Here is a 16,946-nt window from a genome sequence, read left to right as displayed (position 1 = left end):
CCCTTGATCCCCCTCTGGCATGCCACTGTCCAGGTCGTTGCACCCTTTAAACAACTTTAAAATCATTTTCTTGGCCAGAAATGTCTTTTCTAGATGTTAAAGTTCGCCTTCCCATTGAAGTCTATGGGGTTCGCGAACCGTTCGCGAACCGCTCGCATTTTTGCGCAAGTTCGCGAATATGTTCGCGAACTTTTTTTCCGACGTTCGCTACATCCCTACTCATTAGTAATGGTTTAAAGGAACTGCTATTTATAAGCTCTGTAAAATCTTCCCCTGCTGTGTAGCCATGGGGGCAGCCATTCAAGCACAGGATACACAGTAGATAACAGATAAGTACTACTATAGTTTATATAAACAAGCTGCTGTGTAGCCATGGGGGCAGCCATTCAAGCACAGGATACACAGTAGATAACAGATAAGTACTAATATAGTTTATATAAACAAGCTGCTGTGTAGCCATGGGGGCAGCCATTCAAGCACAGGATACACAGTAGATAACAGATAAGTACTACTATAGTTTATATAAACAAGCTGTTGTGTAGCCATGGGGGAAGCCATTCAAGCACAGGATACACAGTGGATAACAGATAAGTACTACTATAGTTTATATAAACAAGCTGCTGTGTAGCCATGGGGGCAGCCATTCAAGCACAGGATACACAGTTGATAACAGATAAGTACTACTATAGTTTATATAAACAAGCTGCTGTGTAGCTATGGGGGCAGCCATTCAAGCACAGGATACACAGTTGATAACAGATAAGTACTACTATAGTTTATATAAACAAGCTGCTGTGTAGCCATGGGGGCAGCCATTCAAGCACATTATACACAGTAGATAACAGATAAGTACTACTATGGTTTATATAAACAAGCTGTTGTGTAGCCATGGGGGCAGCCATTCAAGCACAGGATACACAGTAGATAACAGATAAATACTACTATAGTTTATATAAACAAGCTGCTGTGTAGCCATGGGGGCAGCCATTCAAGCACAGGATACACAGTAGATAACAGATAAGCTCTGAAGAATCCCATTGTATACTACAGAGCTTATCTGTTATCTGCTGTGCATCCGTGCCTTTTCTAGTTTTTCAACTTTGAATAGCTGCCCCTTTGGTTATCCAGCAGCTTGTTTATATAAACTAAAGTAGAGTTTTTGAAGCAAACACACCAGTTTTACCAGTGCAGGGCAACACTACATTATATAATTACTTTAAAAAACTTTTTTGGTGTAACTATGCCTTTAATGGCTTGAAGTAAGGGGTGGACAAGCAAGTCATATGCTGAAAAAGAATTTTAACTGAAAATAAATATATACTTTATAAATGGTATTTCCAGAACAGCAGTGTCTAATAGACTTGTATTTGGTCTCATCATATTTATGTATTGCAGTCCTTGAATATATAGTGTATAGTGAAAAAGTCTAAAAAAAGTTGGATATTGATGTACTACAGAATTTATATAATATATATAAAGTCTGCCATTAATTCCCTAATATTTCCATATCACTTGGCTGTAAAAGGCTTTCCATTGCTTGAAATAACCCCATTTGTCAATATAACCCTTGTCTATAATCTCTACATTCAGGGTCAGACTGGGCCGGCAGGACACCAGGAAAAAACCCGGTGGGCCCTGGCTCTTGTGGGCCCAGCCGGCCCAGATCTGAAATATGTAAGCTTCTTTTTGCCGGAAAAAACATTGGTTGAGTGCACACACGCGTCACAGCGCACATACGCACACACATGGGTTTAATAAATTCTGAAAAATGTTTTCATGATTTTTGCATTGGGAGTTTAGTAAATAACCCCCTTAGTGTCTCCTATTACTTATTGGAGTTCAGATCCATATAATCCACTTAAACTGTTAAAATTTAAACTCCTATTGTCCCATATAACCATTTCTATATGCTCCATATTCTCAATATAACCCATCAATAAAGTTCTACATGTTGTTTCTTAGAGTCAATTCTCTAACTCCACCTATTGCTCCCCTAGAACTGCCCTATAACCCTCATAACAATGTAACCCTTACTAGTTATTTCTACAATCCCAATACTTTGTTTTTGTCAATATGCCGTCTCTCTAAAACATCAAAGCCCTTTTATTGTTCTCTAGGAGCTCGCCCTATAAATACATTCTGTTACAAATTACTACAATGTTTTTAAGCACAGGAAGAAGGAATAGATTTTTTAATATGGCCTCACCTGTGGTTTAGATTCTTGAGTTTCCACTTCACCACGTTCTACAGGTCCATATCTCCTCCGCCTTTCTTCATAATCATCATCGTCATACTCGCTGAACTCATAGTCATTCCCTCTTGTGTTGTTCTCCTCTTCTCCTCCAAAAATATACATCTCTGACATTTCCTATATAAAAAAATGAGAGCCAAATCAGTCTCTCGAAGTCCCCGAATGGTACTCAAGCATTTCTGCTTTTCTTACTGTTCATCACCTCGTTATCCATATCAGTGAAGTTCGCTATAACTGTTGATACTGTGACATCTTCAGGCGATGGAGTATAGTAATAGTCATCGTAATCAGATAAAGGGTCCTCTTCTCTGAGATGGGTATTTTTTCTTGTCTCTGTCTTTGGTGAATATAATATGGAGAGCATGTTAGTTATTTGTAGTGATGGGCGAATTTGCGCCGCTTCGCCGAAAAATTCGCGAATTTCGCGAGAAATTCGCGAAACGGCGAAAAATTCGCGAAACGGCGAAAAATTTGCGAAACGGCGCCGGCGTCTCGTTTTTGACGCCGGCGCCCGTTTTTTCGACGCCGGCGCCCGTTTTTGACGTTGGCGTCCGTTTTTGACGCCGGCGAATTTTTTCGGCGAATTCGCGCCTGGCGAATAAATTCGCCCATCACTATATTTGCAATGAAGACAAAAAAAGGGAGTAGTGTAATGAAAGATGGGACGTTTCTACTAACCTATAGCGACCAAAAGCAGGTGGCTCTCACTTGTCTAACTGGTTGCATTGCTAGACTTGGAGCAAGCTTTGTGCCTGTCATTATATTGCCCCATGTGTTTGCCAGGACACCACAGCTCCACCTCATTAAACATACTGTAGTAGTAGGCTTAGGTCATATAAAATGGTTGGAGAGAGATCATTGCTACTTTCCTTTCCTACAATGGAATGCTTGGAATTCTAGAACATGGGCGTGTGTGTAATAACTGGTTGAAGATTTGTTTTAGGTTTAGTCAATTAGATCAAACAGCCAACAGGTAGTGTCAGGTCCACACTTACCGCCTGCTGGATGGGATGTCTTCATTTTTCGTCATGTACCAGGGACTATGCCCGGCCAATCGCATATATTGGCGTCATGTCAGTTCTGGTGTAATGGTTAGGTATTGCTAACAGTACGTCATTGACACACTTATTACTTCTGTTCCCTCAGCCACTGTTGCATGAGAAACAGCTACAGAGACAACATCTCAATCACTGCTGGTATTATGGCCTCTCTAGCCATTAGCTCAGAAATCGCCCTACCTGTCCTGATGGTCAATCACATGTCTGATCTGATAAAGATATAATTCCTTTTGAGATACCAAACATCTACATTTCTTTACAGTGAGATAGAAGTCTACTGGCTACATTCAGTTCTCTCTTATATCTTCCTTTGGAACTTTGTCTGGTTCTTATTGCATTATTTGACCCAGGTTGTCTATTTGTTTTGCCTTCCTGCCGCCTGCCCTTCGCCACAGCCTGACCGATATTGCATACTTTATCACATGACTGACTCTGCTCCTGTGACCTGTTGTTGAGACCATTAGGATCTCCTAATACTCTATCACCAGTTTACCCTCTGCCACTAAATTCAAGAGTGTGCTGTGTGAAGGAGTGGCCATTTCCAGCACTACATAATCCATTTCACCCCAGTAAACCTCACAATATATTAGAGCCAGATATGGACACCACTGGAGAGAATTTGGCATTGGAGACGCTCATACAACAGATTTTGGTTGTTCCTTGTGCCCTTCAGGAATTTCAAGGTAACAAAAGTACCTACTACTGCCAGAAAAGTTCTGGCAACAGATTTGGTTGTTCCTGTTGCAGTTGCAGTCTGCTTTTATTATTAAGACCCAGAATTTATGCTGATGAACAGACTGAGGTGGGTGTCATAATCACACTTTTATTAGGTAAACCTCAGTCACAGGGCCCCATCTGTTACAGAAAAGAGCCCCCTGTTTAATGATATGGGGACCATCATTCAAACCATAGCTACTGCATAAGATGATTCACATTATCTTGTGACCACTGGCTCAAGGTCACTGCCCCATTAAAGATTATACTGCAGAATTGCACAGATGGGCTGTGGATACTTTGCGGAATGAACTGGGTCTGAAGCACTGTTATCAGATTGGATTGTCTAGTTTGCTAAAGGATGAACTGGCTAGGAATTTCTGCTCCAGACTTTTTGGAGGAATTGATTCCAATCCCAATCCAGTTGGATCATCATCTAAAGGTGGCCATACACGATAAGATCTGCTTGTTTGGCGAGGTCGCCAAATTAGCAGATCTGTCCCTGATATGCCCACCAATGGCAGGGCAATATCGGATTACAACTAAGAGACTGCGCACCAACGAGATGAGGACCACATCTACTAGCCAATTCATTCCTCTATCGCCAGAAAATACAAACCTCCCCAATTGATATCTTGGCCAGAAATTAAACATCAGGTTTCTTGGGTTATGCTTGAAGCACCACCACCAGTTCCCTCAGCCACTTCATTGAGAGAATTGTAACTGTTGCAACTGTTACAGTTGGTGTTTTTTGGAGCCTGTTGCACGAGGAACAGCTACAGAGACAACATCTTAATCACTGCTGGTATTATGGCCTCTCTAGTCATTAGCTCAGAAATTGCCCTACCTGTCCTGATTGTCAATCACATGTCTGATCTGATAAACATATAATTCCCTTTGAGATACCAAACATCCACATTTCTTTACAGTGGGGTAGAAAATCTACTGCAGGTTCCAGCAATCCTTGATTCAGGGGCAAGCAGTTTCTTCATGAACTCTGCCTTTTATCAAGGCTCAAGACATTCCTCTTTTCTCGCAGCCTGTGGTCATTACAATGGCTAATAGTTCACCAAAAAATTCTGGACCCATGCCCTTTGAGACTTCTTATTCTCAACTTCTTCATGAGACAATTAATGGTGCTCACTTGGACTTTATGTTGTTTACCCTGGTTGAAGGCCCACTTCTAACATTGATTGGTTTGATGATTGCTCATCTTTTCATCGAAATATTGCCAATATTGTCTTCCTTTTGCAGCAGTGTTGATATATTTTTGGCTAACTTAGCAGATGATACAGTGCAAAGAAACACTGAAGAACAGAAGTTCTAAAGAAAGACTTGATTAAACAAAATGGGTGCTCCAGGCAAGGGATCAGTTGAGCAGGCATACATTATATAATAGGGAAGAGTACCTGCATCCTTTCCATTAGGCACGTCTATAAATCGATGGTAAATAGAAGGAACAAAGAGTGAAAGTTATTGATCTCTTTTTGAAGTGTTGGCAGGAAGACACAGCTGGAAAATACAGGTTAAGTGATACCTTTTGTTGGATAACTTAGAAGATTATAAAATATTAGCTTTCAGGACAACTTAGGTCCTTTCTTCGGGCATAATATAATTCAGCAACTAAAACATCATTACATTTATACACACTAGCACAAAGTAAACATTTTTTATAAATCTGACATGTGTAAAATCCATTCTTGTACAGATATTGATCAGCCTCCCTTGCTGGGATCCCTCAGCTGTGAGGCAATGGCAGTCCTGAGGCAAGGATCTTCAGAAATGTACCAACTTCTTCTAAAAGATGCCCACTAGGTGTAGAAGTCACCCTAGCAGCGTCAGGGTAATATTAGTGACATTTATATCTGGACACAAGGCTTCTATCCCTGTAAATGCTCCATTTTAGGGTATTGAAGTTCTGCACTTATATGTATTGCCACTCCTTTCTCTCCTGTTGTGTTTTAAAGTTGTCCATTAGTATTGTGACCCAAATACAGTTGTCACTGATGCAGAAATGAGTTGCTACTGGGAGACCTGTTCTTCACAATGGATATTGGGTCTCTGGAAGAACATCTGCTGGTTTAATGTGTACCTAGTTTTGCCCACATATGGCCCTGTAGTTGTGTATTTCACACACAGTATAAAGTAGACCACATTTGATGACTTCTGCAGAACAATCCCTTGTTATTATGTGTTCCTGAAGGCAATCTGGTAGAGGCTCCCACCCTGTTGTGTAAATGTGGGTACATGTTTTACACTGGCAGGCAGATGTGCCACTTTCTGCTTGGTCACTTGTAGAATCTACACAATTCATTTGCTAGACACCAATATATGGTAATTAACTCATGACTTCTATTTAAAAAAAGCCTCCAGATACAGTAGATGCACATTCTCTAGAAATCACAATTTCCACTCCAGACATATAAGAGAGTCAATCATTTACTGTACATCCAAGCACCACGATATTGTATAAAATCGTATATACTCAGACCCTGTTGACAGGGATAAACACCAGAGAGAACGAAGCAAGGCTATAACACTAGAACAATAGATACCAAATCAAGAGAGCTATTGCCATACCCAGGCACAATCTACTCCAGTTCAACCAAACCACAAACAATAACCGTGCTCTCTTTTCATCACTTATAATTCATCCCTTGACACCTTAGGCAAACTCCAACCCATCAAGCACTTTGATGACGGGCTGCAAAATAATAAAAAAACTAATTGTGTGAAGCTCCACAAGTGACCCAGCAGAAAGTGGCATATCTTCCTGCTTGAAAATCACATGTGAAATGTTCACCCATGTTTACACTACAGGAGGGGGTACCTATACCACATTGGAACAAATAATAAAGGGTTTATTCAGCTGCAGGCCATCCAGTGTGGTCTATCTATGGTTGCTACTTTTCTGGTTTTAAAATAGACTGTCCGGTTTGTACACAGGCTGTCCAGTTCAAAACTTACAGCTCAGATTTCAGAAGTCTGAAACCCAAACAGGACTTATATATATTCATATATATTATGAATAACGCACAGTGTTGCCAGTCATGGGCCATTTGTCATCGACCTGTCCCTGAAGTCAATGACCTGCCTCTAAATGTCATTGGACTACCCTCAATGTCATAAGCTCTGTCCCTGATGTCACCAACTCTACCCCTCCCCATCTGGAACATCGGTAACTCTAAGTTGGCAATCCTAGTTCTATTTTATCCTGTGTGCAAAATGCCCAACTACAAGGCTATATATAGATGAAATGAATGAGATGAATGACACCACACTGACACCATATCAATTGTGGAAAAACAGCTTTCCAAGCAACAGCTCATTTCTGCATCAGTGACCCCAGTATTGATGAGCTCCAAGTCATAATAATAATGGGTAACTTTAAAACACGTCAGGAGCAAAATGAGTGGGAATATGAATTCAAGCAGAATGTTAACATCCTAGAATGACACAATAAGAGGGATAGAAATTTGTATCCAGATATAAATATTACAGAAATCACCCTGATGCTGTTAGGGGGGTTTGAGTTCTGCACCTAGTGAGCATCTTTTAGAAGAATTTGGTAAATTTCTGAAGATCCGTGCCTCAGGACTGCCATCACCTCACAATTAGGTGTTTATTATATTAACCTCTATAGAGGCATCCCAGCTGAGGGAGGCTAATCAGTATCTGTACAGAAATGGATTTTACAAATACATTTCAGATTTATAAAAAAAATGTTTTACTCTGGGGTAGTGTGTATAAATGTCATGATTTTTCAGTTACTGCATTGTACCATGCTTGAAGAAGGGTCTTAAGTTGTCCCAATAGCTTGTATCATATAATTTACTACGTTAGCCAATAAAAGGTATCACTATACTTCCAAAAGAGATCAATAACTTTTTTTGTTGTACTTTCCACATACAGTGCAATGAACTTGTAGACAGGCTTAATGAAAAGGTTGTGGATATTCTTCATATGATATGGGGTACGTCTGTCCAACTGATGTCTTGCCTGAAGCACCCATTCTGTCTGTCAAATCTGTCCTCTCTCTGAACCAGAACTTCAAGTTCTTCAAAACTTCAATTCTTCAGTGTTTCTTCACACTAAGTTAGCCAATAAAAGGTTACCAGTTTTGATCTATGGCTAATGTGGTAGAACACTCTGCTGCCGACGCAATATTTGAATGAAAAGATGACCAATCCTCAGACCAGTCAATAATAGAATGTGGGCCTTCAACCAATCTAAACAACATAAATTCAAAGTGAGCACCATTAATTGTTTCATGCAGAAGTTGAGTCTCAAAGGACATGGGTCCAGAATATGATTGGTGAACCATGAGCCATTGTAATGATTTTGGGCTGTGACATAGGGAAAAGAGGAATGTCTTGAGTCTTGATAAAGGAAGAGTCTATGAAGAAACTGTTTGCCCCTGAATCAAGGATTGCTGGAACCTGCAGGAGACTTCCACCTCACTGTAAAAGAAAGCAATAAATATGATGGATGATTGGCATCTCAAATGGGAATTATATCTTTATCAGAACAGACATGTGACTGACCACCAGGATGGGTAGGAACATTTCTGAGCTAAAGACCAGAGAGGCCGCAACACCAGCAGTGATTGAGATGCTGTCTATGTAACTGTTCCTCAGATGACAGGCTCTAAACAATACCGATTGTAAGGGTTACTATTAGTGAAGTGACTGAGAGAAATAATCCAATTGGATTGAGATTGGAATAAATTCCTCCAAAGAGCCTGTTACAGAAATCCCTATCTAGTACATCCTTTAGAAAACTAGGCAATCAAATCTGATAACAGTTCAAGCCAAATTCAAGCCAGATCTTCAACAACAAAGTATCCACTGCCCACCTGCGTAACTCTCCAGTATAATCATTAATGGGGCCGTGACCTTGAGCCAGTGGTCACAGGACATTGTGAACCACCTTATGGAGTTGCCATGGCTTGAATCATGGTCCCCATATCATTAAATGGGGCACTATTTTTCTCAAACAAGTGGTGGGCCCTTGACTGAGGGTCACCTAATAAAAATTAGATTATGATACCCGCATTAGTCTGTTCACCATCCTAAATCCTGGGTTTTATAGGAAAAAAAAGCAGTCAAGTGGTCTGGAACTATAAGAGAAACTATAGAAACTATTTACATCCCCCTGAGAACTTTTTTGTTAATGGTTGTACCGTGAAGAGTGGAAGACAGCATTCAAGCTAGGTATGGACATTTTAAATACATACTGTAGTTATTTGGTTTCTGTAACGTTCCAGACACTTTTCAATTTTTAGGGATGTATTTGCTTGATACTCTAGCCTTTTCTACTCATAAATGAACACTGGAAGCGTATGAAAGAAGTTTTTCTAAAACTAAAACTAGTAAAGGCTGAGAAATGTTAATTTGAGAACACCAATACATTTTTTGGGTTTTGACATCTCTACTAAAGGAATCTACATGGATTCCAAGAAGGTAGAGAGGTTATGTGTCTGCATGCAGCCATTGTCTCTGACTGTAGTTTTTGAGAGCCTTTTTGGAATGGACATCTAATCAACATGTCTTTGTCTTCTGGTTGTCATCCACAATGGAATGGACAGTTTGAGAGGATAAATGAAACTTTAGCAGTATTTGAGATGTTTCTCCAGCTCATTAAAGATAACTGGACAACTCTCCTTATGGCAGAAGTTGCTAACAATTCTATTCAATCCACCACAAAACAGATTTTCCAGTTTTGGTTTTAACCCTAAGGTGATCCCCGGTATGCCTCTAGATATTTCCGTTCCTGTTCATTACAGACCTTGAAAGGTGTAGGAGTGGCTGTTTCCAGCACTACTGGTTCCATTTCAGCCTGGTTAGATTAGCAGGTAGCATTTGCTGGGTTAGTGTTCAAAACCATTTGGCATCTATTAGTTACCAGACCTTGAGCAAACTATTAGCTTGTTATTACAATGTATAGCAGTGACATTGACTCTTTGGATTCCCAGGACAAGTTGCACATGACTAGTTTATAATGAATAAACATAGTAGTTCAGTATTGTTACTAGTATTACTTTTCTGGCAGACATTTCAGGAAATATTTAGACAACCCAGATGCAGCAATTGATCAACAGCCTTTAGCTGCAGTGTCCATTGATTTGTTCCTAGCAACAATCTCCTTGTTGAAACATCTCAACCCTGCATATGGCACAAGCAGTAAAAGGAGATGAAATAGATCTTGGCTCTCTAACAAGAGATTTCACATGCTTGTTTAGAAGGGTTAGTGCCAGGATGAGATGGTGGAAAACAGATGTCTTGCGGAAAACAATGTTATGACTTCCATTTAGCAAATGGCACGATAAATTACTGACAAGTTATTTCTTTCAGCACTATGTATTTTAACTTCTTAATGTTGAACTCAAATTCATACTTATGACCAGCTTTTCAAACTTAACGGCTCGCCAAAAAGTCTTGAATTAAACCCAGCGTGATTACGTTTAAAGGAAATGGAGGTCTGGTGCCCATCCAACCTGCACCTATCCATCCCCATCCCGATGCCACCGCAAAATATGGCTGCAAATATGTCAAAACAGTTTGAGAACTTCCATACCCAACAATTTTCTGCAAATATTGCTTATATAGATGATACACACACGCTAAAATGCATGATGTTAGTACTACGTAGAATAATAGATGATGAGCGAATAGCACACTGTTATTGTATGATGTTACTGAAAATATCCAGGAAACTAGTGTAAGCAAGCATGGTGGCATGAGGATGGCTTATTTGAAGTATCGTTACCGTGACGATAGTGACTGCTGGTGTAATTGATGAGGTAGTATATCCTTGTGTAACAGCCATGATAGTGCTGAGACTGGGTTCTGTCTCCTCAACGACAGATTTTCTCTTCTTCTTTTTGCCCTTCCTGTCCTTTTTTTTGCCTTTCCCTTTCTTGCCTTTTTTTCTTGGCTTAGTTTCTTGATTGCTCTGTGGGGCCAAGAAAGCATCAGCAAGAAGACAGTGCAGAGAAACCAAATGAAACACCCAGAGGAATGTTAAAAAATAGAACAGTACAGTATGACTGCAATTAACAGTAGACCTTAAGAAACCATCACCAACACAATCAGAAAGGAGAAATTGTAAGTTCAGTAAGGAAGAACTTAAAGGGATACTGTCATGGGGAAAAAAAAAATTTTCAAAAATGAATCAGTTAATAGTGCTGCTCCAGCAGAATTCTGCACTGAAATCCATTTCTCAAAAGTGCAAACAGATTTTTTTATATTCAATTTTGAAATCTGACATGGGGGCTAGACATATTGTCAATTTCCCAGCTGCCCCAAGTCATGTAACTTGTGCTCTGATAAACTTCAGTCACTCTTTACTGCTGTACTGCAAGTTGGAGTGATATCACCCCCCTCCCTTTTCCCCCCCAGCAGCCAAACAAAAGCACAAAGGGAAGGTAACCAGATAACAGCTCCCTAACACAAGATAACAGCTGCCTGGTAGATCTAAGAACAACACTCAATAGTAAAAACCCATGTCCCACTGAGACACATTCAGTTACATTGAGAAGGAAAAACAGCAGCCTGCCAGAAAGCATTTCTCTCCTAAAGTGCAGGCACAAGTCACATGACTGGGGGCAGCTGGGAAATTGACAAAATGTCTAGCCCCATGTCAGATTTCAAAATTGAATATAAAAAAATCTGTTTGCTCTTTTGAGAAATGGATTTCAGTGCAGAATTCTGCTGGAGCAGCACTATTAACTGATGAGTTTTGAAAAAAACATGTTTTCCGATGACAGGATCCCTTTAAGGGAGCATTATTCTGCCCAATAGGAACACAATAGACAATAGATGTAGATATAGAGAGAGGTTCTATGGGACAATCGGAGGAGATATAAATAACAGCTACCATTGGGAGCTTACACTAGGAGGGTTATATGGAGCAATAGGAGGAGTTATAGGGAGGGTTATATGGAGCAATAGGAGGAGTTATAGGGAGGAGTTATATGGAGCAATAGGAGGAGTTATAGGGAGGGTTATATGGAGCAATAGGACGAGTTATAGGGAGGGTTATATGGAGCAATAGGAGGAGTTATAGGGAGGGTTATATGGAGCAATAGGAGGAGTTATAGGGAGGGTTATATGGAGCAATAGGAGTATTTATAGGGAGGGTTATATGGAGCAATAGGAGGAGTTATAGGGAGGGTTATATGGAGCAATAGGAGGAGTTATAGGGAGGGTTATATGGAGCAATAGGAGAGTTATAGGAGGGTTATATGGAGCAATAGGAGTATTTATAGGGAGGGTTATATGGAGCAATAGGAGGAGTTATAGGGAGGGTTATATGGAGCAATAGGAGGAGTTAAAGGGAGGGTTATATGGAGCAATAGGAGGAGTTATAGGGAGGGTTATATGGAGCAATAGGAGGAGTTATAGGGAGGGTTATATGAAGCAATAGGAGGAGTTATAGGGAGGGGTTTATGAAGCAATAGGAGGAGTTATAGGGAGGGTTATATGGAGCAATAGGAGGAGATATATGGAGGGTTATATGGAGCAATAGGAGGAGTTATATGGAGCAATAGGAGGAGTTATAGGGAGGTTTATATGGAGCAAAAGGAGGAGTTACAGGGAGAGTTATAGGGAGGGGGTATATGAAGCAATAGGAGGAGTTATAGGGAGGGGGTATATGTAGCAATAGGAGGAGTTATAGGGAGGGTTATATGGAGAAATAGGAGTAGTTAGAGTGAGGGTTATATGGAGCAATAGGAGGAGTTATAGGGAGGGTTATATGGAGCAATAGGAGGAGTTATAGGGAGGGTTATATGGAGCAATAGGAGGAGTTATAGGGAGGGTTATATGGAGCAATAGGAGTATTTATAGGGAGGGTTATATGGAGCAATAGGAGGAGTTATAGGGAGGGTTATATGGAGCAATAGGAGGAGTTATAGGGAGGGTTATATGGAGCAATAGGAGGAGTTATAGGGAGGGTTATATGGAGCAATAGGAGTATTTATAGGGAGGGTTATATGGAGCAATAGGAGGAGTTATAGGGAGGGTTATATGGAGCAATAGGAGGAGTTAAAGGGAGGGTTATATGGAGCAATAGGAGGAGTTATAGGGAGGGTTTATGAAGCAATAGGAGGAGTTATAGGAGGGTTATATGGAGCAATAGGAGGAGTTATAGGAGGGTTTATAGCAATAGGAGATATAGGAGGGTTATATGGAGCAATAGGAGGAGTATATGGAGGTTTATATTGGAGCAAATAGGAGGAGTATATGAGCAATAGGAGAGTTATAGGGAGGGTTATATTGAGAAAGAGATTAGGAGGAGTTATAGGGAGGGGTATATGAAGCAATAGGAGGAGTTATAGGGAGGGTTATATGTAGCAATAGGAGTATTAGGGGTTATAGGAAATAGGAGTAGTTAGAGTGAGTTATATGGAGCAATAGGAGGAGTTATAGTTATATGGAGCAATAGGAGGAGTTATAGGGAGGGTTATATGGAGCAATAGGAGGAGTTATAGGGAGGGTTATATGGAGCAATAGGAGGAGTTATAGGGAGGGTTATATGGAGCTATAGGAGGAGTTATAGTTATATGGAGCAATAGGAGGAGTTATAGGGAGAGTTATATGGAGCAATAGGAGGAGTTATAGGGAGGGTTATATGGAGCAATAGGAGGATATATAGGGAGGAGTTATATGGAGCAAAAGGAGGAGTTACAGGGAGAGTTTTAGGGAGGGGTATATGTAGCAATAGGAGGCGTTATAGAGAGGGTTGTATAGGCTGACATGGTTATTTATTAATTGATAAGTAATTGGAAAGGGTTAAAGGCAAGAGTTTTGAAACAAATGGAAGTTTTTGTGAATGGAGCAATTTGGGAAAAGGATTAAATATATAAATAAAGCAGTTGGGAGTGACCATTAAAGTAGGGATAGCAAGAAGTTATTTGGAGCAATAGTAATGGCAGCCCAAGACTTTATTTTTTGTAAATATAGATTCATAGGGGTGATGGGGGTAATGCTTTCCATGAGATAAAAACGGGACATGTTTTCTGGATTTTAGGAAAAACAGTAGCTGTTTTCTCTGTTGGTCCTGCTCATCTTTTCCTGATCTGCAGGAGCATCAGAGAGGATATTTGATGCCTTTGCCTCTTTAGCACTGGCCTTTGATTTGTTTTGGCACAGGGTGGTCCCTAGAGGGTATTTAGAAGCTGCTACACTGAGAATCCTTGTGCCCCGTGGACCATCATACCCAGCAGGTGCAGAGAGAGAGAATGAAGCTGTTTCTGGCAGAATGTAACAGATTTTTATGGCTCGGCCCATGAACTTACAGTACACGTGAATAACTGTGGGAACTCGTCTGTGTGTTTCTATAACATTCTCTGCCTTTGTACCTCATAGTTCATCTCTCTCTGCCAGGACTGCCATTAGAAATCGTAGGGCCCCATACGACAAAATTTCCTGGGCCCCCTGGGCTGCCGCCGCAAGCCCCACCTACAGGTCCGCCCCACCACACAGTAAAAAAACTAAAAAATATTGGTGGCTAGGGTTCCCATTTGTTAATAAAAATAAAAAAATATTGGTGGCTAGGACCCCACATGAGAAAAAGGTAGCCAGGGCCCCTTAAATGTCCATGCCTTCCTGAAGTCAGTCAGAAGTGTGTCGTGGCTGGGCCCCCTTACCCTCGGGGCCCCCTACAACTCTCCCCCCTATCCCTCCCTGATGGCTGCCCTGCTCTCTGCTACCTGTTGGCCTACCTTGTTATAGTCCATGCCAAAAATACCGACCATACACTTATTTGTTTTGCATATAAACACTGACTGATGCCAAGCAGAGATATTGACGATCCAATGGCCAAAACATAATGTGCTGATGTACAAGGCAAGGGGGCTTTTCTCTTGGGTTTTGATGACACACAAACGGCCCCCGGATTTCCTTGCTGCCTCCCAGCCATGGATACCATTGTCCTGAGTCATGTTCATGTGAATGAGACAGATAAGTCCCAGCCCTGGGAGACAGCTGTTACCATTTCAGCTGGGACATCCCTTGACTTTCCATCTGCTGAGTGAGCCGGCCCGGTATTCAGCAAAACCTCTGCCAAAATCCAACTGAATTTCACGCCTGTCTAGTATGCTGGGAATCATTGCTTCTCGGTGGGTACCAAATCATGTGTTAGAGAAATAAATGGCAGTGAGTGCTTATCACCCTGTCTACTATGATTCTCTCCTGCCCCCTGGTGGTCTTACCTCTTCAGGAAATTCAGGGTCTTCAGCATGTATGGCGTAGATCAGGGCAGACTCACAGCTGGGCATGTAATGGGTGCAATAGTCAAAGGCAGCTCTGGGGTCTGGCACCACCATTAATTGTTGGATATCCCCCTGCAAAGATATGTTGAGTTTAGAATGTGTGTGCAATATGTCACGTTACCAGTTCCAGTTGTCATTTTCTTTTCTTATGAAAAAAAAAAACAAATCATTTTTTTTTAAATCCAGCATGTTTTGCAATAATTTAATGTATCAGGTTTCCCTCTGGATCCATATTTCTGCCGCCTGACATTACTTATGAACAATGAGCACCAACAAACATCAGCCGTGTTTCTCATGAGGTCCCAAAGGACGGCTATTTCATGGTCTGCATAATAAAGGAAATATAGTGCTTCCATCCTATGAGGTTTATAACAAATATTATATATTGCTTATTGCTGGTACTTATTGTGCATATTTAAATACAGACACACAGGAGCCATTCTGCATAGAAAACCAGAAAATAGTGCTCCATAGTGGCTCTGATAATGGCTCAGTTAAGCAGTATCACAACTCCCTTCCATTAATAGTCATATAGGTGGAGACCCCTATAATATATCCTGCACATATGCATTGTCCACACAGCTTTATCATCATGTCCCAGTGCATTGTCTTTGCAGAAAGAGGCACATTTACAAATATGTGAGCTAAATTGTAAGCTCTTGTAAGTCAGGTCATGGGATTTCTGATTGCTTCCCTGTATGATCCTAAACCAGCCTGGGGTTAAGGTAAAAAAGGAGAGGCCATGCCTCCTAACTGTCCCATTTTTATGCGGGACAGTCCCAATCATAAACAGCTCAACCCGCAGTCCTAGGTTTGTTACTGAAATGTCCCAACTTTCTCTTTGATCTCCTGCACTGAACAGCCAGAAAAAGTTGTTTCTAACTTAATTGGCTTTTGGCAGAGAGCCCAGAATAGATACTTTTGTAACAATTTAAGATAAGCAAAGAAACAATTGTAACAATTTAAGATACGCAGGTCTCTTGGGGGAAACGCATATGCATCTTAAAGGGTAATCCACCTTCATTAGCAAAATTGTAATAACATAAAAACCACAGAAATGTTTTCAAACGTTCATAACCTGGCAAATGTTGTTAAATAGACATGGTAATTAGGGGGTGTGGCCACAAAAATGGACGTGGTCAAAAAATGTTCCCCACACTCTGCGCTGCAAATCTTTTTATTCCTCTTATTTCCAAAATGTTGGGAGGTATGGGAGAGGGCAAGCGTCACAGCTGTTGATCCTTATACAAGGGGATCATTTTTCTACAAGAATGTACATGGAGCACCATATTTATTCTCTCTCTAGGACCCCCCCCCGGGTTATGCCAAATGATATTTCATGCTGTGTTCAACCTTCTCCATTAGTGGTGTCCTACAGGGTCAGCATAACAACTCCTCTGCTGAGCACCAGGGTGCATATATTGCTATAGGCTTTCTGCTTCATTTCACTAGGGAACCTTCTGTCTTCTGCTACACAGAGCTTGCAGTTTCCCGTTCCCACACACACAGCACAGCTGCAGATGACACACATTCAGCACAGATTCATAGTGGGCAGAAATCAAGCAAAATATGAAGGGAGCCCATGGATCGATCTGGTTCTGAGTCACAGGAACAACTGATAATAAATCCTGCAACTTGCCAGAAGGAA

General features: G+C 40.9%; 1 protein-coding gene across 2 annotated transcripts in view; it reads right to left on the bottom strand.

The window, feature by feature from the left end:
• col5a3.S (collagen type V alpha 3 S homeolog) overlaps positions 1–16,946 on the bottom strand; it is a 110,834-nt gene that overhangs the window by 52,836 nt on the left and 41,052 nt on the right. Inside the window, exons 5-8 of one of the 2 annotated variants that reach the window (XM_018256276.2) lie at positions 15,239–15,370; positions 10,792–10,977; positions 2,454–2,588; positions 2,207–2,368 (exon numbers count right to left, since the gene is read on the bottom strand). In XM_018256276.2, coding sequence (XP_018111765.1) covers positions 2,207–2,368; positions 2,454–2,588; positions 10,792–10,977; positions 15,239–15,370 — 615 coding nt within the window. The remainder of the gene's footprint in view (positions 1–2,206; positions 2,369–2,453; positions 2,589–10,791; positions 10,978–15,238; positions 15,371–16,946) is intronic. The other variant, XM_018256277.2, reaches the window with a different exon arrangement.

The sequence above is a fragment of the Xenopus laevis genome, chromosome 3S, assembly GCF_017654675.1.
Source record: "Xenopus laevis strain J_2021 chromosome 3S, Xenopus_laevis_v10.1, whole genome shotgun sequence".
Lineage (NCBI taxonomy): Eukaryota > Metazoa > Chordata > Amphibia > Anura > Pipidae > Xenopus > Xenopus laevis.
The sequence above is the reverse complement of the archived record's forward strand: the minus strand, read 5'-3'. Positions and strand labels throughout refer to the sequence as shown.